This window comes from Chroicocephalus ridibundus, chromosome 2 (genome assembly GCF_963924245.1).
Source record: "Chroicocephalus ridibundus chromosome 2, bChrRid1.1, whole genome shotgun sequence".
Taxonomy (NCBI): Eukaryota; Metazoa; Chordata; class Aves; order Charadriiformes; family Laridae; genus Chroicocephalus; species Chroicocephalus ridibundus.
In genome coordinates, this window is record NC_086285.1 from 40,659,180 (window position 1) to 40,686,524 (window position 27,345).

Consider the following 27,345-nt stretch of genomic DNA (forward strand, 5'->3'; position numbering starts at 1 on the left):
TGTATACCTAGTAGAGCTTATTAGAAGTTGTTGAGTTTTATTTTTCTGATTTATGCCTAAGCAGTAGATTATTTTTTTTTCCAAAGGGACAAGCAAAGAGTTATGCCTCCACTTTCTATTAACTTTAAGTGGAAGATTGATGCCTCGTGTTCTTATAAAAACACAGACAGAAAAGTCAACAGTTACAAAGGCGTTTGTGTCTGATTGTACTTCTTTTACTGCAACCTTTCCTTTCAAGACTGTAAGAAGTTTTAAGCTGTTATGAGACTAATGTTAAGATTGGCAGAGTGTTGTTACTTTCTTTTCTTAGAAAAGACTTGTGAGATTGTCACATGGATGATTGTGGCACTATATGTAATCTCATTTGAAAGAGAAAACAACACAGAAGGACAGCAAGAAGAGTTAAAAAATGTATTACCACTTTTCTGATCAAAGAAAAGGGGAGTTAAGACTGAATTGCAAAGCATCCTTTTTAACAGCTATTTTTGGGGAGGGATTATCATCACAAGGGAAGGGGTGTGTAGAAGCGCCAGGAGTTAGAGCCCCAAATCTGAGCTTTTTTTAGAACGATGATTTCTCACAGTATTTGGGGAGATGAGAAATCCTTCTGATTTTAAGCACAGGGTAAAAATAAACCATCTGTATTTCAAGTGACTTTCTGTTTATGGTTGGATTTATTATTGTATCTTTTCGCTAAGATCAGCCATGGAAAAACAAAAGCAAGTCTTTCAGGTAATTAAAATTTTTTTAAGAACCAGAAAGAAACAGCTGGGCTTTTATAAAAAATAAACTGTCTCCTTCAGAATAGTGGGTAAAAAACCTGAGTATGACAGGAAAAGAATGAAAGTCACAGACAATAATTGCACACATAAAAAGGCACACCTGGTGAACAACGCAGTTTACTAAGGATCAGGATTGCCTCTTTTCCTAAAGGACTGAGAAGATCAAAAGCAGAAGAACTCATAAATGTCATTAATTGATTTATGTTATAAGCTGTTGACATGTGCTCTACTGTTGGCATTGTCCGATGGCATCTTATCTGCATAGGCAAATCATATTTTTCTCCCTGCTAATAACTACAATAAAAAATCGTTACCATTTTTGTTTAAAAAGAAAAATATTATTACTTCATAGTGAATGTCACACCTTCCTTTTTGATCCGTGCTTTGCTGTCTCTGGGAGTTGAGTGACTTCCAATATTAACAGAGAGGTGGCATTAATCCTTTGCAAATAGTGGAATCGACATGTGATGAAAGTCGCTTTCTGTGCAAATATGAAACTAGTATGATTCTAAGTGCCGTATGAAGCCCCACAGCCTAAGAAGGTTAATGAGTAGAGAATTCTCAGTGGCTGGAATGCTAGGCCTACATAGGAGAGATGGGATCAATCTAAAGCAAAACATTATGAGGCTGCTGGCACATAAAATTGAAAATCTTATAAGGAATTTGTTTTTATGTAACGAGTGGACAGAAAGTGAAAAATCAATATCAATAAATGTATAGGAAAAAAGAAACAACTTTAACTAAATATACATATACCAACTGTCTCTATAGTAATTATTGCCATTCTGGAAAAGAGAGGGGGTTATGGAGAGCTTTCATCTCAGTGCTCAGCATGCAAGAAAAAGGAGGTTAGGAGTCATTAAGAAAAAAACTAAAGGCATTATTATGCTATTGGATCAAGAAATTGTGTATCCACATCTTGAAAGTTGCATGTTATTCTGGAAAAAGGAGCTACACAAAGGATATCTTTAAAAAGACACAGGAGATCCAGGAGGGATAACGAGGTCTTCAAGGCTGACGAGAGGTAGAGAGCTCTGCTTCCACACAGGAAAAACCTTGTATTGCTGGCAATGCTGAAAGTGTTCAAATTCCATCTGAAGGCACCGTGCCTGCCTTCTGCAACACGGTTCAGTGTGGGTCTCACAACATATCACATCACCTAGGCTGTTACATCCACCACCTACCAGGATGGACTGTCTCCTGCTTTGTAGGCTAAGGACATGGAGAGGTATTAGATATGAGACATCATCAGAATGAAGCCTTTGCTAAAGACTCCTGAAAAGTGTTCTGGCCAGAAACTTGGGCAAGGTATTTGCCCACTTTCTCAGCCTGCCTCATAGGAGATCTGAAGCATATGTTGTTGACTACTTTGGGAGGCAGAAGCGTAAACTGAATGGCCTCATCCAACATGATAGTTTAGGTTGAGAAAGAAGAGAGAGGCCTGTAAATATTTTTAATGAGAATTTCAAAGTCGTATGACAAAACCAGACTATTCTAGCTGTCCCATACTACAGGGAAGACCTGATTCAATAGATTTAAATTCGTTTTTGCTCAGAGAAACAGATAAGCACTCTGCTCTCACCCTGAGTTCCAGAAAGCTTTTAAAATTTAGTTTGAGTTTTAAATTGTTCGATGACTCAGAGATGAAAATTAAAAAAACCCCACATTCATTTAGTTGAGTACTTTCAGAAATAGCCCCTTTTGTTTTACCTTTCTTCATTGTAGCTGGCACCTGTATGTGTTGTAGCTTTTTAAACCACCTGCAGGCACCCAAGTTGGAGATGGGGAAGTATGGACTTCTCCATCTGCCTCCTCCAGTTTTCGAGTAGCTATTTGCTTTTGCAGTGTAAAGGTTTTTTCCTTCCCCTTTTTTTTTTCCCCCTTCTCCTCCTTACTGACATGTAAAAAGTCCTCAACTGGAGAGGGCCTGTGCATGAATTACGTGAAATATTCTTCACTGAAAAGTTTGGAAAGTTTAGCTTCCTACACTTTTTGTTACGTATGGTTTTGTGTTGTAGAGCCAAAAATACATCAGTCTTCTACAATTCAAATCTTTCCTGCTTTTCAAGGCAGGTTTTAAGATGTAGCTATTTTGCTTGTTGTTAATTTCTGGCTCTGCTCATTGGTTTTGGGATTTTTTTCCCCCTTAATTTGTATGCATTGAAATGACTTTAATTAAACCTGTTTGACAGACAGCTTCTTCCATTATTCCCATAATTCCTTTTTTCTTAATCCTGACACATCACAAAATGTCTGCTTTCATTTAGCCTGGCATCAATTCACTGTAATTCCTTTGGAGTCACTGGAGTTACTTTGAATTTATTGCTGTATAAGCAAGAACAAAATTTGATCCCATGATTGACAACTACAGATATCTGAATCAAGGGAAAAAACACAAACCTTTCCAAAACAGTGTTCAGTCTTCACTCTTAATGGATTTCATGTCACCAAGGAATGTGTCAAGTGATTATGCCAGTGACCATGTGGTGGGAAAAGAAACCTAAACACATGAATGTAAGAACTGGATATTACTAATGAGCAAGCTTGCAAATTAGAAGTTCTGACATAATGGAAGCCTAGTGCAAGTCAGATTCCTTGTTTTTAAAAGGACACCACGAGAGCTTTTATTATTCTTTCCCTGAAATACGAGAGAGAGTAGGAACACCTTAAGGACATTTTAAGTTGTTACTCCTAGCCTTGATTGCCTCTGGTCAGTAATCACTATTTCATTTTCTGAAACATTAAAGAGTACATTTTTCTTATCCATAAAATCATATTTTGTAATTAATTGTTTCTGAGTTGCATGAAGGCATTTGACAATTAAAACTTTACAGTGATCCCTTCAGGAAAGTGATTTGTTTTCTTAACTGCAAAAGATTAAGCAAAACTAAGAAAAGGTGTGTATAATCTTTACACCTAGACCTATTTCTTCCAAGGTCTAAAATGTCAGTGGTTCAGCTCCCAAAGATTAAAGTGCCATTTTCTGATGTTTATTGAACTCTCACTTCTGTTCTGCAGAAAAATGGAAAGGAAGAGGAAGAGCGGGGTCACATTTCGAGTCAGCACGAAGACGAAGTAGAGCTGTCCTTTATCATATCTCTGGACATCTACAAAGAAGAGAGAAGAACAAATTAAAAATTAATAATGTAGGTGTAATTCTTCTCTTTTTCAAAAATGTACTCTTTGTACTGTCATTTGTTTCTTAAAAAGTGCTGTAAAATGTCAGTGGGTACCTGAGAATTGTCCTCGTCATAATTTTATGGTAACAAAAAGAGGAAAGTGCAGTTCACGAAAGTGCAGTTCTGCCTGCTATAGTACTTGTTACACTTCAGATAGCAGACAGTGTATTTATCCATATTGTAAACAGACATTTATTTAATCCCAGGAAAGCCACATTATAAAGTCTCTCGGAACTTAATTTTAGGTTCCAATTTACCTTACCATCCCAATTATTTCATTTCAATAATTACTATTTGCCAAAACAATAATGAAAAAAATTCAAGGTATTGCTCTAACTGAAAATGCCTATGCTGTGTAAGCTCCAGAAAGTCACACTTCATTTAGGCAGCTTTTCATGTGAATGCCTCCAACTTTGTGCAGAGTAAATTTATGTTTTCATTTCCTAATTGAAGTAGTAATGTTCCGTTCTTTAAATTACTCCTGTGTTCTCTTAGTTTGTAATTATTTATGAACTCAATAAGTAAGTTCATAAAACACCCCGTGACTGTTGCACGAAACAAATCAAACAATAGACAAAGGCAAAAATAAAGCAGCATATTCTGAAGAAATATGCTCAGGAGAAAGAATAACTCTCCTGCTCTGTGGAACTATGTTTCAGGAGAAAAGTTAATGCAGAGATGCAGAGGAAAACTAGAAATGCACGTGAAATCAGTATGTACATATAAAAATTTGCTAGAATAGTATTTTTGAGCCTATTCCAAGGGTGAGTGCCTATAATTATTAGAAAGAGGGGTAGCAAAAAGAAACAGTTTTTCTTTAAATCTCAGAACAGTATTTAGATTCTTGTTTGTACATCACTAGCATCAAAAAGCTGAAATCTTTGAGCCACAAAAAGAAAAGTATCTTTTTTTTTTTTCCTTTTTTATGGTTAGGGGGAGGATGAAAGACAGACAATGGAAAAAGTAGCCAAAGGATATAGATCATGAACACCTTGAAAATATGATCTGCTGCTGCACATATTCCTTTTATTGGTTACCAAAATTAAGCAGCAGTGCAGATACATCCTCCCAGACGGTATTACGTTAGAAATTAAAAGCAGAAAAAACTTGGTATAGGTTAAGGACATGAAAATACACAGCTGGTATATACCTCAAAGGGCAAACAGTCACTTCCATTGAATGTAAATGTTAAATGTCAAAAGACGTTAAACGTTTTAAAAAAAAAGTTAAAAAGCTAAAAATGTTAAAAAATGTTAAATGCTAAAAAAAGTCTAAAAGCTAAAAATGTTTAAAAATGTTAAATGTTGAAAAAATGCAAAAAAAAATAATCTGCCAAATATGACCAGGTCTTCCAGTGATATTTTCATAGCACAGTAACATTTTTTAGGAAAATGACTTTTAAATAGCTTTTGGTGACTTTCCTGTGCTGCCAAAATCCTAGTGCAGGTGTTATCATACTGGTTTCAAACACTTATTGTCAGACTAATTCACTACCTTCAGTGCATAGATTTTTAGAGCTATGAATTGGAAGTCTTAAGAGGAGCGTTTCCTTCTCTGTGATTAAAAATGGGCTGATGCTAACAACAGTCAGAATTCAGCCCCTAAGATTCACGAATGAGAATCAAGAATGGAGAAGGCAAGGACATTAGTATTTCAAAAGAAACACACAAAGAGAAAGGCTGTCACAGGCAAGGCAAAAGTAACTAAGTCTGCTGTCACACAGTTGGTGTCTTTTATGTTCATAGTGAATAACTTTAAGATCAGAAGTAATCTTAGCTTGCTGAATACACAGTATTGTTCTGTGAGGCTCTTCGTTACTGGAACAGCATTAACCAGGGGCACAATGACAGTGAGCAAGAACTTTGTTGGTAAGTAATACCAGACAGTCCATGTAGCACATGCTGCTTTTCAGGAGGGTAGGTTTTTTTGTTAAAACTCTGAAGGAAGAAAGCTAAGAATTTATAAAACTGATGCTTAAGACTGAAGTCTTTGTTGCAAAGACCTTTGCTGGTTAGATGACAAAGACTCAACACACATGACAATGCTAGGTACGGTCTAATGATGAAGGTAGTCAGTTCTGCAGCCATATTATGGTGGGTCTGCATCCGTGTTTTGATTTAGATCAGGAGTGCATTTTTAAAGAGAATCAAAAAGTTATTCCTACTAATTGTGCTTTGGTTCGTAGCAGTCTCGGGCACATGAAATGTATTCCCTCAGATGAAACTAAACCAGGAGAGGTGCTCCAACTGCTAACAGCTGTTCAGTCCACAGGACCAGGCTGTAGTTGGAGGAAAAAACCTCCTCACAGCTCTAAAATATGTATAGGAAGGTTGTTTTGTCTTCAGCACTATCTATTCCAATTCTGTAGGTTTATTTCTATTTGTAGTACTATGTCCTTATGTATACAAAGCTTTAGCCTGTCTGTCCAGCAGGAAAATGTTGCTGTTAAATCAGAATTCACCCAACAGAGGAAGAAATAGTTTGACAGATTCAGTCCCCTCCTGATTCTATTTAATCTGTTCCTTATTAATCCTCTTCCTGCCCCAATATTCACAAAAGTTATTCCATCAACAGAACCATCTGTCTACATAAGCGTGAGGACTACATTAGAAAAAAATTAACATTCATTCTTGCCTGCATATGAGTATATCATAATTCTTTATGCTTTTTTTTAAAAAAAAAACAAAAACAAAAAAACAAAAAACAAAAGGCTGCATTGGAAGAAATACGTATATATTATCACATTATTGTTTTGTCTCATTTCATTTTTTTCTCTCTTTTTCAGAATGTTTTTGTAGATAAACCAGCATTTCCAGAATACAAAGTTTCAGATGCAAAAAAGTCCAAATTCATATTGTTGCATTTTAGCACTTTTAAAGCTGGCTGGGACTGGCTTATTTTACTGGCAACGTTTTATGTTGCTGTGACTGTACCTTACAATGTCTGCTTTATTGGCCATGATGAGCTGTCTACAACTCGAAGCACAACAGTCAGTGACATTGCAGTGGAAATTCTTTTTATCATCGGTAAGATATGTTTTGGGTTTGTTTGGGATCTCTCTTTTGACATTTAAGGTTTTCACAGAATGCATAATATAGAAGAGGAAATAATCATTGCTATAATGATTTTAAAGAAAATAAATTTTAGCTGTATAGTTTGATTTTTATCTGAACTTTAGATTACATTTTTAATTTTTTTTTTTTAATTTTAAATTGATTCAGGTAGTCCTGTTGTTACTCAAAAGGGACCTTTGACTGTAAGGCAGATTGAAAACCATTGTTTTACCCTATGGATGCAGGGGTGTGCCCTGAAATTACTGTAGTGTTGTTCATAATGTACTTTTTTTTTTATTACTTTTTGCAGATACTTAGAAATCCATGAACCATAAGTTGACCATCACTAGATTTTAAAAACTAATGACATAAGATTAAAACTCACATTGCAATAATGTAAATGTACAATATCAATATGCTATACTGACAACTGGGATAGAATTTAAGAAGCAGAGGTTACAGCTTGCCATCTGCTCTGTTCTCTAAACTTTTTATTTCAATGATCCATTTAATTCTTATACCTTTAAAGAATTAAAAGGAAGACAAGGTCATGTCTAAATGTGGCCTTGATGAATAAATATTTGTGTTTCCTCCTTTTGACATTGATTTCTCATTAGTTTTAAGGTCTAATTTTCCTTTCTTATGCTCACTGTTAGATTTGGGTGGACTCTTTCATGTTAATGCACACAATCCACACTGAATGATACTCAAGCACTGTGATGATATGCGATGATATCATTGAATGATACTCAAGCAAACCCATGTTCTGCAATGCAGATCATGGAGGAATATTTTTTGTCATGTAAAAAGAGCAAGGCTATGACAGTAGTCAGTCATAAATGACTCCACATCCCATTTTAAGGAATATAAAATAAAATAATTCCACTTGATCTACCTGGGTGTCTTTATAAAAACAGTAGACTCAAGGTTAAGATATTTTGATAACGGTTGTATCCTCCAGCCCACACCGGTGTAGATTACTGGTTTGTGTTATGAATGTGTTTATTAGAATCTGAGCACAAGAGAGTGTAATCTGTATCTAACTGATTTATGTGCTGTAGTAGTCGTTTGAAGCAAGACAGATGGTGTACTGCTCAGTGCTACTTTTCTGTTTATATCCTTTGCTGGAAATATAGAATTCTTATATCAGTAAGTCAAAAGCAATGGTATCTCTATGATCAATAGAGTGGTTGGGTAAGAATAATAAAAGGAAGAAGATTTTCTGTAAATTTTACTTCATGTTTTCTGGCTAGACATTTATGTCTATCATTCAGGAAACTTAACTACGTTTGTAGCTAAATACATTCAAAGAAAAGTGTATAAAGTACTAGAGAAGACTTTGCGTAATTATGTTACTGATAACCACAAATGCTGTATTGTAGCGTACCAATATTCCTTCCCCACAGTTTCAATAACGACTCCATTTTGCCCAAAATAATTATTTCTAAAGCTATTATCTGTTTTTAAATTTGTGGCTCTGGGGAAATGTTTATGGAGTATTTTAGGGACATGCTCATACTGCGTTTAAATCTCTGCAGTGAATTTAAAGAAAACAGTGTGTTTATAGTCACCTCTCAATGGTCCCTTGTCTGTTAAAATATTGAATGAATATGCCTCAGAACATATGTAAGATTGACAGCATACATAAATTTAAACATAAGTTTCAGGGCATTGTTGCATTGTGACTCTGACAAGCACATCTTTGATGAATGATCTACGTGCTTTGGGAAAAGTCAATGAGAAGCATTGAGTAAAATTCTTTTTATGATGCTGCTACCTCAGAAAGTCAGTGGGGAGATCTGTCTGAGATGGGACCTTCAGCTGTATTACAACTCTGTAATCACGGACTGAGGCATTACACCTCTGTAATCATGGATTGGAGAAAAAGGGACTATCTGCTCCGATTTTATTCGTATTTCTCAGAACATAGAATAATATTCCTTTTACGCACATAACTTGCATAAAGTCTTATTTGGACTTAACAAGGGCTTCATTTTTAGCTGTGTTATCAAAGGGAGCAGAGGCATGACAATAAAAGGGAGGGATGTCTGCTCATCCGTTCAAGAGAAATAATAGGGTAGAGGTTAAGGGTTTCCTTTAAGCAGAAGAGTTTGAATAAATGTAGGGGCTAAAAAAAACTTTTAGGCTTATCCAATTTGTGATTCAGCATATGCTTAAGCGTGGTGAAAATACACATGGAAGTGTTCTACTGACTTGGGGAGCTTATAATTAGGAGTGTTGATCTGAACTAAATTATTTATGAGAAAAGAGCACATCTAGCTAGAGGTTTAAATGCTTCAGCCTTTTAAGTTTTCTAAAATATAAGCAGAAGATAAGAATAACAACAACCCATTTTGTGATGTCTTTGTGGTTGGAGGTTGAAGAAGGAACATAATAAAGGCTTCTCAAATCAAGTTAAAATTATTTTCCACTAGATGTTTCCTTTATATGCTAGTGTTTTGATAACTTGCGGGATGTGATGTTTGAGTGCACTCTTTTCCTCTGTAATGTGTGCAAACTTTCTCTAACATTCCTTTGTAAATAAATCTTTTGCTTCCTCTTTCCAACGCCAGCTGAAAACTAGTTTAGTTTTAGACTTTTTTGACTGTTTTATATATCTTAAAATCATAAAGATGTGGAGAGAAAAACTTGTAAACATTAGTGTATTTAAGCAAATGCATTAAAAAAAATACCTTAGAAAGTGTTTCATCTGGTGAGTGAGATTACTTGCTTAGATGCACGATTTACTTCAAAGTTTATGCCCCTCAATTGGCATAGGCGTAGCTGGGTCCTTCATTTGTAGATTGGTATGTCTGGGCGGCTGAAGTTTCAATATGTCTAAGAAGCATAATGGATCTTCATTACTTTTCAATAATATTTTTAAAGTTTTCTGTCTTTCGGTGGAAAAGCTGGGAGAATCTCTCACCCGGTTCATTCCACTTTATTAGTAACAACCTCCTGAATGCATAACTTTTACTCTTCCATAACTATCCAATATAGTGCTCTTGTTTCTGCAGCAGCTTTTTCATTCCAGTTTTCAGATATTGTTTGGTTTTTTTTTTTCACTTTTAAAATATTATTGAACACCTTAATTGAAGAGAATAACATTACCAGAAAAATTATCAATACTTGATTGCTAAATGCTCAGACTCACTCACGGGACTGTTTGAATAGTATGCCTTCAACAGGAGTTGAGATCAAGGCGATGGTTCAGAGAAAATATGTATAGGCTTTCAGGGTAATGGTAATACATTATTTGCTGTATGAGATCAAAGGTGTCTAAGTATTTTGTCTCCTAAGGTGGCCAGGAACAACTATAGAGAGAAGAGCTACAAAAATAAGTGACCTTTCACTTTTAATTTTAGTTTTCTGTTTGTGGGTCATCCAGTTTCTAGTGGAAGATGGAGAACCCTGGATAATAATTATAGCTATAAAATTATACTATTTATAAACATACTGACAACGGTAATTTGAAATGATTTTCTGCAAAGTACTCCTTTTCCTACCTGTGGAAAAACTGCATAAGCCACAATAATTTAGAAGTGATCATTTCCATGGAAACATTTCTGTATCTTCAGGTAGATGCAGATAAATGTTATAATAATGGAGGAACCCTGAAAATTTGACTTGTGTTGGCTTTGCTGACTCCTCTCCATCTGTAGAGATGTGACGTCATTGTTACACATTGTTAGCCAGCTTCTCATAGAACGAAAAAAAAAGTATGCTTGTAGATCTAACCAAAGTTTTAAGAAATCACCCCCTCAAAATGTTGGTTACTACTCCTGAAGTTGAGAAATACAGTTAAGACACAAAAACTGCTCATATGAGCATTACTGCTTTTTCTGAGGCCAAAATGAACGACATTGACTTAAACCACCAGTGAACTGGTTACAAGAGGGGATCCTTGTCTGTTGTGTCATGTTCCGTCAAAGTTAAAGGTAAAATCCAAGAAAGAATTACTGAACAGGCTCCATTCTGAAATCTGATTTTGTGAAGAAATACCTAAAACAAAGCAAGTGGATTATGCAGGATAAAGGCCTTTTAAAAAACACATGTAAGATGATGGGAACCTCATGAGTACAAGCTGAAATACGCAGCATTTACCATATGTAATTCCTTACTATTCCGGGGAGAGCTCTGTAGGCAGCTTATAGCTGAGTCAAGATATTCTGCATCTGTGCTTCTGGCAAATATAGTCACTGTTCCACTTCTCAGCTGTCCTAAATGAATCTCTTCAGACAGATTATTTTTCTTTCCTATTCCCTATTTCACAGTGAGACTTGTGACAGGCTTCTGAGCACTTAAGAGTGCTAAGAACACTTAAGAACTGACGGTTCATCTTTTTTGTCTAAGCTGTGGTGCTACTGTAATAAAAATTTAAAAAGAAGATGTGTTGACAAATCATTTGTTTCACCTGTAGTCAATCCAGACATCGGGAAATGCTGTAGTAATAGTTTTGTAAGTAATTTTTCCTCTGCTATGTTTCCTTTGAAAAGGTATACAAAGGCAAAACTACCCTGTTATACAGAGTACGACTGACTTGCATTGTAGCTACAATCAGACGTTGGTTTGTATTTAGATTTAATGGTAAAACAACACTGTATTTTTCAATAAGATTGAAGTCTTTTAATTAACCATCTAGGTCATTTACAAGGAAATTATTAGATACTTAATGTTTTGCCATATATTTGTGAGCTTGCATGTGGTCTTTTTCATATTTTTTTTTACTGACTTATAGGTAAAGCCCTATGTATGTGAGTTGTTGTCAAGCTGCATGAGGTAATTTCTGAGAAAAATATTTCAGATTTCCCCCTTGGAATTGGTCAAAAAAAATTAATTACCTAAAGAAGTTGTCCCATTGCCCACTGAATGTTTTACTTGTTCGATCTTTTCATTGTTGTCTCCATAATTTGTGTAAAGTGAACTGTGTTCATGAAATATCTAAAAACTGCATTTGCTTCACACACACTGAATTTAGTGAAAAGTTAAGTCATATGATTGATGTTTCTTCACTCTTTGGAATTGCTTCTTTCTGCCCTATTTCTGCAAGTTCTATTGAGAAAATTACCCATGTAGAAACTTTCACATGCTGCAGTCACCAATACTAGCTTCTTTTAAAAGCAGAGCTAGCAGTTCATTTTTCAGAAATATTTTTAGTTCTTTGCTTTTCTTTCAAGACTACAAACTCTGTATTTTCCGTTGTAGAAAAGCCAATATAATATATTTTAGTTACTCAATATGTTCGTGAATTGAGTCTGGTTTTAAAAGGTAGAGCATAGTTCATAAAAAAGAAAATCTTTCCAGTGTTTAGTATGTTATTGTAAAGGTCGCAGTATGTGATGCTTTTCTGGCGTATCAGCTACTGAAGAACTGAGATTAGCTAATCCTGTTTAACACCCTCATAGTTAAGGAGGGCAACTTGAAAAGGTGAACCCAAAAGGCTGAAAATCAGGGAAGCAGATAAAAGAATGTGACTTTTCATTTTTTAAGTTTGTGGTCTTTTGTTCAGCTTTGTGATATTGGAATTTGAATTCATGGGCTGTCAGCACAGTAAAGGGTTGCAATTAAACCCCCTCTTTTAACATTGGTGTGCTGGTCGTTCTGCGTGCCCCAGCATGCCCACAGTAACGGGTACAGCAGCCTAACTAAGTACGGTGTTTGGTAGAGCATACCATGCTAGTGCATTAACGCTGACCATACTAGACTCCTGGAGGGAGTGACGTTTGTTACCAAAATGGCCATTCAAACCGCTAATGCCTTCAGATTTCAGTTTTTTGTATTAATGGATAATTTACTCAGTAAAACAGTATTTCCACCTGGGTGTGACTTCAATATCCCATTACCTTCCACTGTAAGAACAAATAGTAAGGAAAAGCAAGTCGGTCTGTCAGTTACAGATGGATTTGGGGAATCAGTTCTGCTATGATCCAATATACCTGAGAATAGATCTTGCACCATTAAAATCACTAAAAATGTTGTGAACTGTAATGGAACAAGGCTGAGGACACAAGTCATAGTGCTGCCTTAGGAGAGGGACAGTGCCACTCTTCACATACTGTACAGTGACAAGCATCGTGGTGTCCATCATAAACTCTTTTCATTGGAGAAATTTGACTGGTAAAACAGCTTAGTGTATTCAGTGGTGACTTTGACAGAACAAAGAACAAAGCCTATGAGTTATATTCATTCCACCTTAGCAGAAGCTTTTTTTTCAGAGGTCCATCATATTAAATGAGTGCAATACCCTTGTGCTGAGGTTTTTAAGAATTTGTAGCTTTAAACTACGTTTCCATTATTCATCTGAATGCTAGTCATCCAACTAAAGCCACAAGATCTCTAAAAAAGTGCTTCTTTGAATGCAGGTGCAACTTGTCTCTGAAATGAGGTTCCCAACCTCTCTTACAGACCAAATGGGGTTGTTTCCACAATATTCTGGAGTGCTAATGGCCAGGAGAATATGGTACTAAGGGTTGCACCCAAGGAAAAATAGGAGGGAGAGGTGCATTTGATAGACAGATTTTCCATTTTAAATGTATATTTAATCCAGATATTCATTCCAATAAGCTGTGTTTGGCTCAAGCATGTTTTCCTGAAGGGCATCTGCGCTTGTTCAAAGACCTCAGAGTAAGGAGAATCCACAACTCCTCTCATCTATTGCTGCAGGTGTCACCTGCAGAAGTGAGGTCTTGTTAAGCCTTGAATACTACTGGTTTAAAACATCACTACCCGCTGATTCTTAGTTAGGATACACTAGATTGCAATCTGTCATCTGATATGATACAACCACACTTTGCTGCTCCATTCCAAAATTAGATAAGAAGTATTTATTGAATTCATCTGGGTTTTTTTCTACAAGATTATTAATAGCTTCTTTCATAATGGGATGCCACTAGCACAAAGGAATTGAAGTTGCAGATTAGTGTTTCTTTCCTAATACATCTAAAACTGTAATTTTCCTCAATCCTGCCTACCAGTGATTTCTTTCTCTTTCCCTAACAGGTCTAGATTTTCATGACAAATTTTCTGTAGTTTATGTTGATTGTTACTTAGTATCTGTTCAGCATTTGTTGTATCTTTCTAAAAAAAATATGCTTTCCTTCAGCAGCTGCAATGGGCTGTTATAAAGACTTATTATTTTGTTATATGTTATTATTTATACACTATATATTTTATTCTATATTACCTATTTATCATACAAAGTCCCTACTTTTAAGGGTTTTGTAGTAGCCCAGATTCCTAAGCAACAGGTGTTCAATAAGCATTACTTTCATGTTTAAAACCAATATCATCTCCCTCACCTTATCAGGTCAGCATATAAAAGAAAATCATCAAAGTAATTGTGGTAATAGACATTTTGACGGGACATACTGAGCTGAAAAATCACACTTCCATTTGAATAAATTGTGCCCAGGAGATTTACTAGGAACATCTAGGTTTACAGCAGAATAGAAAAAATAAGAGTTTATATAGGGAAAGATAAATTGTTCTTCAAGCAATATAGCAGTAGTATTTCCTGGAATCTTTCCTAAAAGCTCTTTGGCCAGGTTCTAATACCATTATCCGTATGTAATTAAATAACATTGGCTCAAATAATCAGATAGATCAAAGAGCTTGAACTTTGGGGAAAGTGTTGCTAGCTGAAGACAATCAATGTAAAATCACGTAAAGGAAAATGGAAAAAATAAAAGAAATACGAGAAGAGCCACTTGTAACATCTAGGAGAGGGAGGTGGTGTAGGAAACTGCTCTGAAAATCGATGGGGTTAATATACCTAAATCATCTGGGTCTCAAGCACAGGATTGAATTACTGTAGTCAAATATGAAATCATGCATCACCCAATTCCCTGGTTACTGCTTATATGTATACTGCTTGCACTAAAGGTGCAGGATTTTTCATCTTCATTTAGTTCACAGTAAAAAGAGAGGTAAACTGAGTTATATTACCGAGCATTTGCTGCAATCCAAAAGTGTGCCATGGGCAGTTACTGAATCATCTGACTGATCCCAAATGGTTATTTTGCTGTATCTTGATCATATGTCTAATCCCAGCAGGATTTATATTTTAAAAAATAAAACCCGAAGAGAAAAAAACCGTGTTGGTACAGGAAAATCAACTGCTTCAGGTAAAATAATCCTTTTTATGGGTAAAGAGGTTCAGATGGCTACCAGATAAATTTTTACCTCTGGATTATGTCTTTTTTTCTTTTTTTTTTTTTTAACAGGGATTAGAAATTGAGATTATACAAAACACATATTGTGCTTTCGAAATTGGAAAAGAGGTATTATTCTGGAAAACATCTTAAGGATTAATAGGATAGTTTGATGAATATCACTTTATGGTTTTCACTCTTTTGATGTCATTTAGGATTGCAAACTGCATTATGCACTAAATAGAACCTCCATTTTTAATGTAATCTTTTTTTCCCGTTGTTGAGTACCAGTTTAAATTGATATTTTCATGCCATTCACTGAGTGGATTTGTCTGTGTGTGAATGTGATCATGGCAGATATCTAGAAAGGCAAGGCTTGGTAAAAGATGTGGCATGTCCTACAGAGCTTTAATTCAAGAGAGGTCACTAAACGTTTCCAAAACCCTATGGATTTGCTCAGGGTTCCTAGCTCATTTATGCCCAACTATGAAATAAATTGTCTTTTCATTGAAACTGAGCATAGCTAGGGCATGGATTTTCATGCTGGAAGCTTGTGAAAAGGAAAAGACTCAACAACATGCTAGTAAAAGCCTTTAGATAACTCAAATAAGGAAAGGAATAAGTTAGAGCTTTTCAGTTAGACCACGGTATTGGCTTTAGAAATTTTGAATGAAAATATCACAAAAGCATGTAGCCATGGTAACTGCAGACTTGGAAGACATTAGGGTAATGTTGATCCCAGCCTTATGATGTTTACTGCTGTGAATACTGTGTAAGAACTTAATTGGAGCAAAATATCTAAATAAATTAGGAACTGCAACACATGTAGATTAACATCTTTTAATGCAGACAGTTTTGTAGCTGAAACAGCTGGGTTTTGTTTTTGTACAAGTTCATTTTCCCTAATCTTTCAGTGTAACTCCATGAGAGTTTTAGAGATATCACATTTCCTACAAGAATTTATATATTTTTTAAAAAGGTTGTGTGCCCATGTCCTATCAGTAGTGGAAATAATAGGCTGAGAGAATCCAGGCAGATTGAGCTAGTTAGCCATGGGATACGACCAGGAGATAAATCAGAGTCAAGGTTTAAGTTTGAGGTTGATCGTACCAAATGGTACATTTGTTAGTCGCTGTTTATTTGCTCTGCGTGCATTTTAGGGACTTAGTGCCTAAACAGGGCTTCTGCTGTACCTTGTGTGGGGTTGGTAGGGGAAGGTGATCAGTCTGTGGGCTGGAGAGAAGGAGGAGGAGCACCGGACAAGCAGAAAGAAATTGCATCAACAGGCACGTATGGCCAGAGGTTGTGAGGAGCAGAAGCCTGTGTTCAGACACCACAGCTCAGTAGTGCTGGAAGATGTGGGGTGAAAGCAACAGGGGTGTAAAAGAGAAGGTGAGGGGATAGGGAGGGAAGAGATTTGCCGAGGGAAACTAGGCAGAGCAGTCTTTCTGAGGGTGACTGTCCATTGATTTGCTGGTGAATTTTTCGTAATATGAAGTGATTCTGCATGACCTGGGTGTGGAAATTAGAGCTGAAATAACTGAAAAAAATAATGATCTATTTAAATCTTTGAGGGGGGCGGAGGGGGGAGTGGAATGCATAGGTGATATGATTGCTTGTTGCAGTCATATGCTTGATTGGTTGATATGATTGTTTCAAACCTGTTGAAATTGGACATCTTGGGTTCTCCCTATTGAGTGCTGGCCAGGCCAAGTTCACCTGTGTGTTTGACAGCAGCAAAATTACTTGCTGCTTTGCGGACTGACACACTTTTCTTCTGTTAAGCTCACAGGTTCGTCTGCACAGCAGTAAGTGGCGAAGGAGCAAAAGTCTGCAACACAGGTCAGGGCTGGCTTAAAATGCATGGGTGTTTGTTAACAAAGCAGGTGTATTTATGCTAAAATAGGGCAAAAATCTGTGGAAAAGTGGCACCTTGTAGTTTATACATGACTTGAAGGCCTTTCTTAAAATCAGTAGGATAGTCTAGATTTTATCTTGATCTTTAATTCATTTGAACTCTGACTTTTTGCCTTCTAATTTTAACTGAAATTGGATTACCTAACTTGAAATAAGAACACAGCTATTTTCATAATGAAGACAAGAATACAGAGGCTTCACCCTTTCCTTCCTCTCTACATCAAGTATAAAGATGATATTTTAGATATGTGTGTGCTGTGTTGCAGCACAGAATGTAGTGAGTCAACCAATTTGATATTATCTGCTGTTATTCCTGCTTTAGTTTCAGGTAACTTTTTAATGACACTGCTCATGTCAGAGACATCATGTATGTCCCCTGTTATCCTTTCCTGAATATGTGGCATGATCTATGTAGCTTGCAAGATCATTTTAAATGGTGCTTTTCTAGCTTACATGGAAAAAAATTTGCAGTGAGGTAACTTCAGAATTTTTTTTTCTGTCGTAGTAATACTAATAATGATTTGTCTTATGAGAGCTGCTGAAACAAAAAAGAGATTGTAGTTCTTGTCCCAGTCTGAAACAAAGATCAAATACTGCTGTACGTATGAAGTTTGCACAGCTTGAAGTTTGTTGTTACAGTATACTTAGTATATTCAAACATACCTCTTGTAGACAACTTTTGACCCACTGCTTGTCCAAAGATATTAAAGTCACTTCATGTATGCTTAAACAATCAGCTCAGAGATTAATCACAGAATAGTTTGGGTTGGAAGGGACCTTTAAAGTTCATCTAGTCCAACTGCCCTGCAATAAGCAGGGACCTCTTCTACTAGATCAGGTTGCTCAGAGCCCTGTCCAACCTGACCTTGAATGTTTCCAGGGAGGGGACATCTACCTGCTCTCTGGGTGACTTCTTCCAGTGTTTCACCACCCTCACTGTAAAAAATTTCTTCCTTACATCTAGTCTAAATCTACCCTCTTTTAGTTTAAAACCATTAGCCCTTGTTCTATTGCAACAGGCCCTGCTAGAAAGTTTGTCCCCATCTTTCTTATATATCTCTCTTGCCTGTTTTACAGCTGTAATCTGTAAAATTCTTGCCCTTCCTGCTGTAGAAAATGCTTAAAGCCCACCACATGTCAGGGCATTTGGAACACAAATTCACCACTAAAGAAAACCAATAGTTTTGATGCTGTGGAGTTGTCTGGAATCTCCAAAGCTTTACAATATTGATGCTTATGTCTAATTTTCAAATTTTTTTTTGATAAGTTAGTGTCATTGGTAGGTAGAAGCTAGTGCGCAGTAAGATTCACAATTTATAACATTTTAAATATTCCATGAGTACTCTCAGAATAGATTCTTGCACAGCTTTTTGATGTTTAACTACTCTTTGTTGCCTCAATTTGCTTACCATTCTAGTTGATCAAAGTCTTAATGATAAGAAAACATTTATTTTAAAAAAAAAAAGAAGTTAATCTTCCACTTTTTAAACAGCAATCCCAAAAAGACCGTGGAACATGTAATTCCCAAAAATATAATCCACTCTTTTAAGACAGATGGTCATTTCTCCATTTGTGTTAAAGTATTTGTTGTGCTTTTAGAAGTTTCTTACCTCAGGAGTTTTGTTTTAGTTCTTGGCTTTGGTTTTTTTTTTTCTGTTACAGCTTTCTCAGTAAGTACTTTAGCACAGCAGTTAAGCTGTAAATAAGGTTGCCCAGATGAAGAAACTGTTTACATCCAAGTATAGCTCAGAAAGCTGTCAAGAAATAAAAGATGGATCACACTCATCTACCTCCCTCTGGATTTTTACCTGATGAGTTGGTTGCAGAAAGAAGCACTTACCATTTCCTATTCAATTTTATATATATATAAATGTTATCTGAGGCTGTTGTCCTAAATTGCTTTGATAGGAAGGCAAAAAGGGGTGCTGTGCAGGAAAACTTTTAATCTCCTCAGTCTTGAACAGTGAATTCCATATGCACGTTGATAAGCATTTGGTGTACTGGATGGCTTAGGGGAATTTAAAGCAAGCCTTTATCACCTTTTCTTGTTAAAGCTTTAGTTGTTTCACAAATGCTAATGTGCAATAAGTAAGCAAATCCTTTCTCTAACTTTGATAACTACACACTGGAGATTTCTGAGACAAACGAGAATGAGAAGTTTCAAAACACTAGTGATGTAAATATCCTGATCTCTCTTACCTATATCAAGCAAATCTGCGTGAAGTAGTTATGTATGTGTCTGGTACTACCATACTGATCTGTAAATGTGAATGGTGACCAACTAACGCTACTAAGCTCCTGTAGAGCTGAACTGACCTCCTTGCTCATTATGAACCACATGAATTCATGCTAATTCCACATCTTAATTGTATTAGTGAAAATTTCAGAACATTTTTGTAGCTTGAAGAATGCAGGGCCAGCTGAGACTACTTTGTAGTCTAATCTAAAATTTTTATATCTCTGTTTTTACTTATATGTTCTGTTCAGCCTGAGGATTTTGTTGAATGAAAACAGTAGTACTTAAAGCATGAACAAATTATAACCTGCAAGACCTCAGTCCATGGAACCAGATAACCTCAGATGTGTGTCTAAGTCACTTTGTGTTAAGGCTTTGCACTAAATCTTGGAAAATTTTGTGCCAAAACAACAAGAACACTCCCAAAGATTTCATTCATCAAGAGGCTCAACTGTAGCGGGTAAAAGGGAGAGAATGACAGAGATCAAATTGTCAGAAATACCATAGATCCACTACTAGCAGTGTATAGGTTAACTAGTGTATGTCAAATGATCTTAGCAGACTGTCTAGCTTCAAACTGCAGAAGACAACAAGTAATTCTTTTCCAGACCCAGATTTGGGATTAGAACTGGGCATTTGATCAAAATGCATCATAAAGAAATCTTTTCTGATACCTCAAAGGAATGATCCAGCACGATCTTCTCTGTGCTGACTCTCTGCCTCTTCGCTTTGTCCTCAGTAGTGTATCAGCGTGGAAAAAAATTGCTTCCTGGCTTCTTGAGTGTAATAGCTCAAAGACTTGAAGATAAGATCTTACTTTACCCAGTCTTAGTGTAGCTACCTAAAGAATGTGTAGGAAGAAATGCAAATCAATACTTTTTCCCTCCAAAGCTATGAAATTAAGGGAAAAACAGATTAACTCAATGCTGCAAAGGATGATCACGACAGTCAAACCTGCCTTTCTTCTCCCTAGCAGATCTACATACATACATTCACCTCATGTACATAAGTTACATCAGTCCCTGTATACAAGCGTTGTGTACTTGAACGTAACTTAGATATCTTTAGTATGACATAGTATAAGAATGTTTTAACATGAATCCAAATGGTGCGAGTTCATCCCCTTGTTTGCTAAGCCACATTTGATTTCCAAAATGTGTTTACCTCATGTCTGCCCAGTGTATCCTGTTGTGCCTAATTAGCCTATCAGTGGATGAAAACAAGTAAAAGTCCGTTCTCCTGTTAGTATTCTGGAGCTGAGTAAACCAATTTATAACATCATGTAAAGTGAACTCCAAGTATTTTTTTGTAATTTGTCTCTTTCTCTTTTCATTTGTCTTGAGGTGTGGCTTCTAGAGCTGTACGGCTGCAGTTGTTTCACCAATGGCATGAAATATTTTCTGTTCCCAGGTGATAATCTCTGTTTTGCCACAGCTTCATACTAAGCCCATACTGTCACTCCTAGCTATTAGAAATCTCTTTTGGTGTCTTTGTTTTCCAAGCCAGAATCTCCCCTCCTACAGATACCTTTTTCCTTATTGTGTCTTAGATGTGTTTTGCCTATTATACAGATATATATGACCCATTTTATATTTGGATTTGTGTTGGCCACAGTCATCCATCTCCTTTCTTCAAAACTACCATATCACTGTGAACTTAATCAGTCAAGATGAATCCTCTAGAAACAGTTTTGTTTATAAATAAACCCATGCCAACAACGTTTTGAAACTGAGCAGAAAGCTATTGTTTTCTGGATCATCACTTTTAGTAGATTCCCCCTCCAAATTATTAAAATTATCATGGAAAATTCCATTTCCTTGGCATTTTTCCAATTTTCTGAGATTTTTATTAGAAGTTAATACTGGTGATTCAGAAAGTGACTCTCAGCAAGTTCCACTTAGAATATTAGGTGGAATTTTGTCTTCAAAAATCTCCTTGAATGGTCTAATGCCTCCTTTATTATATAATAAACTTCTGTACCATCTGCAGCATCATTCGGAGTGATAGATCTTCCTACTTCATTCCAAAACCACAATTTTAGTTTTCTTCTTTTTAGAAAATAAGAGACAAGAGGACTGTAATATTCTACATGTCTTCAGTTTTATTAGTCATTTAAACTTAGTTATGTTTTGTTCTCAATTTCAAACTTGTAATTTTCATAGTCACTGATCTTTTCTGTATTTCAGTTACATTTTCTGGGTTATTTTGTATCTTACAATTTTCTGAGGATTTTTGTTTGTTTAATTTGGTTTTGATCTGAAACTGAAGGCACCTATGATGCTGTGTTTATCATCCTACATAATACGAATAGATGGCATTTTTCAGTGACTGTGTCTCTTTTTGTGGGCGTAAGTTGTCCTTGCAAAAAAGCAGACATTCATTGTTTGTGCCTGTGTTTCACTGGCAAAGCAGAACAGCCATAAAAGGGAAAGGCAAGATGAAATATAACTGAAAAATCATTTCTACTATCAACATTGAAGAATTTGAAAATAGTACACAAAATTAAAAAATGTTTTAGAACTGGAGTTATTAACATTTATTTGCTGTAAAATTGTAAAAATAGGAAACATAGTTATACATTCTTTAAGGGTGAGGAATAGGCACATGACACATTAAAATTGATTAAATGTGCATTTTTCTTACTACATGTTAAATGAAAGTCTAATTAATATCTTATAGAAGCTCATCTGTCATAGATGTGCTTCTTTGATTATGTTACAAGAACTTTAAGAAAAACTATAGGGAGATGAAACTTTGAAACCTGCTTGAGTTTTTTTCAGTTAAGAGGAAAAAAGAAATCAAGTCTATATAATGAAACATGACTGTTTTATAGCAGCTATGATTTTCATCAGATCCTTTCGTGGTTCAGAGCATCATCTAACATAAGATCAATTCACAAAATGGGTATCTCAATGCAAATCTGAGTAGAATTAAACGTGATAGTAAAATTGACACTTTTGTAACACATTGTACCAATGTTTGGCAGTGCTTTAGGCAAACATTCTTATGCCGTGTGCCCCAGAATGTAGGGGTCTTCAGCTCCAATTCTTCATAGCTTCCATCATCACAATGTCCAAGCAGTACATTACAGCAAACTGGAGTAAAGCATCTCTACAACTATGCTAAAGGAAACACAAATTTGATATTGCCATTCCTAAAATGGAAATGCTGTCATGGAAACTGAGTGACCACAGCAGCTCTCCTACTCAAACCTGGATAATAGTAATTCGTCTGAGTGTCGGCTACTCCATTATGTTTAAAATGAAGTGTAAGCAACAGGGTAAAATTAGTAGGTGGATGGCTTTAATTTTCAATCTCCTTTGCAAGAACATTAGTGTAAACTCTGTTGTAGGACTTCAACAGTAATTTCTGTGTGGATTGGGTGGCTACTCTATTTGAGTACCTGTGGTCATAAGGCATGAAAAAGAAGTTATAAAATACTGTATCCGCCTGGTCCAAACGTAGACAACACCAGCTCTAAGCATTTGAGTCCTGTAGGTACCACTCTCCAATGCTGCCTTGGTACAGTGAGAGTCAAGCCTTTTCCATTAAAAATTTCCATTGTTAATGTTCTTTTAGTACCAAAAGATTCTAAAATAAAATTCTGGAAATGAAAAATTGTTTTAATATAGACTAGTGGTAATCCATGCTCTCTCAACGAGGCAGCATTTTCCATTGAGCTTTTATAATGTGTCAGATTGTTTTATACCCAGTTGATTTACTCAGTTAAGATGAACCTTGTCAGATACTTTTTCTCTTGCTCTGCTGTACAGTGTTCTCTTTACTGTAAGTCTATGTGTTGGCTGTCCTTATTATACTATCAACATTGTTGAAAAGTGTCATTTCCAAAGCCGCCTTTATTCAGAAGTAATGGCACAGAAAACAAAAACTGCAATAAAAAAGAGAGAAAACATGGGGAAAAGTGAAAAACAATATTCTTGATAAATGGGAAAAATCAGGAAAGGGGAAAAATACCTAACAACCAGAATGTAATAAAATCTGTCTCACTTAGAGAGAGCTGCATAAATGTTAACTTATTCCATTTTCATTGTACATGTTCTATATAAGCAAAAAGTTTTGTTTTTAAGAGTCTTGGTTTTCTCATAAATCATAGGGAAAAAATCTTTTAATGCTCATTTTTGCATTTTGCTGTCTAGGTTGTACAAAAGCTTGCAAATAGGACAAAGCTCACCCACTAATCTTTTTATGGCTCTAGTGGTAGCAATGCTTTGTGTGTAGTATTCTGAAAAATCTATCCTTCGATTTTGCTGTCTGAGGGGAGTCTATTTGTTCAAGCATGCTGGTCTTTGCAGCCATTTCTCATACATTGAATGAAAAATGCAGGATAAAAGGTATATCAGAAATTAGGCATTCATTCTCATGCGTGTATAGCAGGAAGAAAAGTTCTCAGGCCCCAGAAACTGCATACAAAACCAAGAGTAGATGAATCTACTACTCCTAGATTCATCAACTAGTAATCCTACTACTACCATCTTTTTAGTTCTAACTTGACTGGCATTAAAACCAAGTTACAATACTGGTACTGTTAGCGTTCCTTATGTTTAAATTATGAAGAGGCAAAAGATGAGATATGTTTAATTTTTAGGACTTGAAAGCTTTCTTTTTTTCCAGGAATGTGCTGATATGGAGCAGGTTTACATAGCACACAAGAAACCAGCTGTAAGGAAAGGAAATATCTGCATCCAAACAGAAAACAAATCCCTTGAATAGACTGAAACTATTAAATACTTATATTCTGTGTTTATTTCCATTTGCTAGAAGTAAAGAGGTGGGCAAGAGGCTTGTAGGTGCTTCCATTTGGCATTTCCAGAGGCTGTAAGAAACATCTGTTTGGTCAGCAAACACTTCCCAAACATCTGCACGCTCTATGCTGTATATGGTGCGGAGCCAACGCCCAGGAGCTCCTGCTGCCACCTCCCTACAAGAGCAATGTGTAGAAGGGGCTACTGAAGGCATTTCCTCTTTTGCATCATCTAGCAGATGGAAAGGAGTCAGTGCTGCCATTGCTGCCATAGACAGAGAGCACAGGGAATGCAGATCCCTCCTTGTAACATTTAAGAATAGGCTACCTAGATTACACATAACACAGCTGACAAGTCTGTTACACACTGGACTAGTATCTAGAAAGCTGCCTCTCATAACTTGGGCATTAAAGAAAGTCCACTGACTTTGAGCCTGCCAAGATCATCACCCTGCGGTTGTTATTTTTTAATGAGAAAAAAAGTCTATCACATTCTGAATGTCTTCCTAACACTTGGGATCACTTCTTTCTCTTTTATGAGATGGTCTTCAACATGAGGCATTACAATTTGCAAGGCAGCAGAATAATTATCTTGCTCTAAAACACCGGCCTTGATGGTTGGCTGCACTCTTTTCTGACCTTGTAAGAATTATACAAGTAGTTCTCGCTAATGTTGGTAGAAACTGGGTACATCGCTTGAGGACAGATTATAGTCTTTGTCTTGTAGGACATGAAAATAATTGAGACTCTGTTGTCAAGACCTGAGCTTTTCTTTGAGTGTTAATGTGTTTTGGCAAGACATGTCAAAACTATATCTCATATTGAAAGACACTCATCCTGGAATGTTAGATAGGAACATGCAAAATGCACAAGCCACCAAGCAATTCATATCTCCACCATAGCCCAAAAGCTGTTTTTTTCAAGTGAGTTCAGCATTTTTCAGTTGATAAACAAGTGGTTATCCTTGAGGAAGACATTTGCTTTCTGTGCTGGACAGTTATCACTAAAACAAAGTTTCAGTTACACCTTTTAAATAAAGTAATTAATGATTTTCAATATTTCAAAAGAGACATAAATGGGTTCTATGCACAACGATCATACCCTCATTTTTCATTAAGAAAAATACTGTACCAATATTTGGTGCTGTTTAAAGAGTAATGTGGGTTTGGTTTTCTTTTAATTCAAGCTCCCTTTGAAATCAGTGAGTTTTAAATGTTTTAAACATTCTGGTTTTTCCTTAAAAAGAACACCATTGTGCATTAATTGATTTAACTCTATGTATGTGTATCTCTTACCACTATATTTTATTTGTTTCTGTATTAGATTCTGCATCTGATTTTTGCCATGCATAAGAAAAACAACCAGTGTTATGGTGGATTCCTGGTGTTATCCCCAGGAATCAGGAAGTCACTCTCTCTGATTCTCTTCATTCTTTGTCAAGCAGATATTATTTTAAATTTCCGAACAACATATGTCAGCAAGTCTGGCCAAGTTATATTTGAAGCAAGATCTATTTGTATCCACTACGTGACTACCTGGTTCATCATTGATTTAATTGCTGCACTTCCTTTTGATCTTCTTTATGCTTTCAACGTCACTGTGGTAAGTACTAACATGTCTTTTTTAATTGTTCTTTATTCAAGAGGTGTTTGATAGTTGTTTGTTTCCTCCAGATCTGGAGACTAAAACTGAATGAACTAAAATACTCTGGTATCTTTTTCAGCTTTGTAGTGTATTTTCACATCGGATGCTGAAGGCCGGAATACAATGTAATTGTACATGTTGATTAAAATTATTACAAGGGTGGTGTGTCATAGTGGCCATTCATTATTATGAAACACATATGTACCATCTTTTTTTTTAATCAATTATCCTTACTTTGTAAACAGTTGTACCTGTTTTAGCTTCATATTTACTTACTGTACTCAAGTTCATGTCCCTATGGCTTTTGCTGTCTTGTGCTGCATAAGTTCAATTAATTTTTCAAGACTCATAAATTGTTACTGTGGTAAAGTAAATCATTGCTATGGTCAATATAGTCAGCATTCTTCATTCAGCTGGAAATCTTCTTTCTCTTTACCTCTGTATTCTAGTGCAAAAATTACAGCATGATCGTGAATTTTTTTGTGTGCTAATATGTATTACTTACAATTGTCATTAACTTTGGCTTTGGTTTCAAATAATCTTTTTTAGGAATATAATGACAAAATGCTTCAGCCGCTTTGAAAAAAAGTGTGGATCTAATGTTTGGTGATGCCACAATCTGATGTATTACATTTGTATTGGTTGATTTATGCTAGGACAAAGGTTTTACAGCCTTATTAGATTTAAAAGAATCTACAAAGCAACAAAAAAAACCCCAAACAAACAAAAAAACCCAAACAGCCCCCTGCCCATCCAAATCAGAAAGTTTAATTTTGGAAAAAAAATGTTGGCAGAGCTTTCTCAATTTTGTGGATTTTTCACATAAGAGACTTAGGCTTTTAAACTGTCCACTTTCTCAGAATTTTGATCTTTTGTGAACAGATGCACTCAATCTCATTTTCATTAAATGTGAGTTACAGATAAGTACGTAGATGATAGGACAAACACATACCAGAAAAAAAACATAGAACACTAGACAGCAAGCTTCCTATGTAAAGTATCCGCTTTGGTTTTAGTTCCATTTCCTTTGGTGATCTCCCTTTTCACTCCATTTGTTACATTAAGAACTGTCAATCTGATGCTAGTGCAGTAGCTTTTAAAACCAGACTGTTAATAGTTCCACATTTTTCAATAACTGGTGGGTTATAAAAACCCAAACCACGACAGTAATCTATTTAAATACACTACTGTCTCAGTTTATCGCTTATATTAAAACCAAACAGCCAATATAACTGTGTTGCTTTAATTTCAATTACAAATTTTTCATTGAATGAACCAGGTCTGATCTTTTCCTTCAAGAGAAAATGAAAAAAACGAAAATTGATATATTTTTTCTTTTTTTTTTTTTTCATTGGAAAGACTGATATGCTTTCCATACTGAATTCTGGAAAATAAAGAATTGTCCAATAATTATTTCTACAGTTAAAATGTCACAATATTAAAAATGCTACTATAATATGATTAATACACATCTATCTCTTGTACTTTTAAACCTTTTTTACCCTAATAAGATCACTAATATGGTGACTGAGAATATCCAGGGACATTGAAATGTCCCTCTGCTAGTAGTGGATCCTTAATGAGATAATTAATGATAGATTAAGTCCTAACACTAAGCCGCA

The 27,345-nt window shown here is 35.8% G+C and overlaps 1 protein-coding gene across 1 annotated transcript in view; it reads left to right on the forward strand.

Moving 5' to 3' along the window:
• Positions 1-27,345, forward strand: part of KCNH8 (potassium voltage-gated channel subfamily H member 8) — a 191,313-nt gene that overhangs the window by 88,423 nt on the left and 75,545 nt on the right. The window contains exons 4-6 of the mRNA XM_063325153.1: positions 3,801-3,928; positions 6,747-6,987; positions 25,524-25,681. Coding sequence (XP_063181223.1) covers positions 3,801-3,928; positions 6,747-6,987; positions 25,524-25,681 — 527 coding nt within the window. The remainder of the gene's footprint in view (positions 1-3,800; positions 3,929-6,746; positions 6,988-25,523; positions 25,682-27,345) is intronic.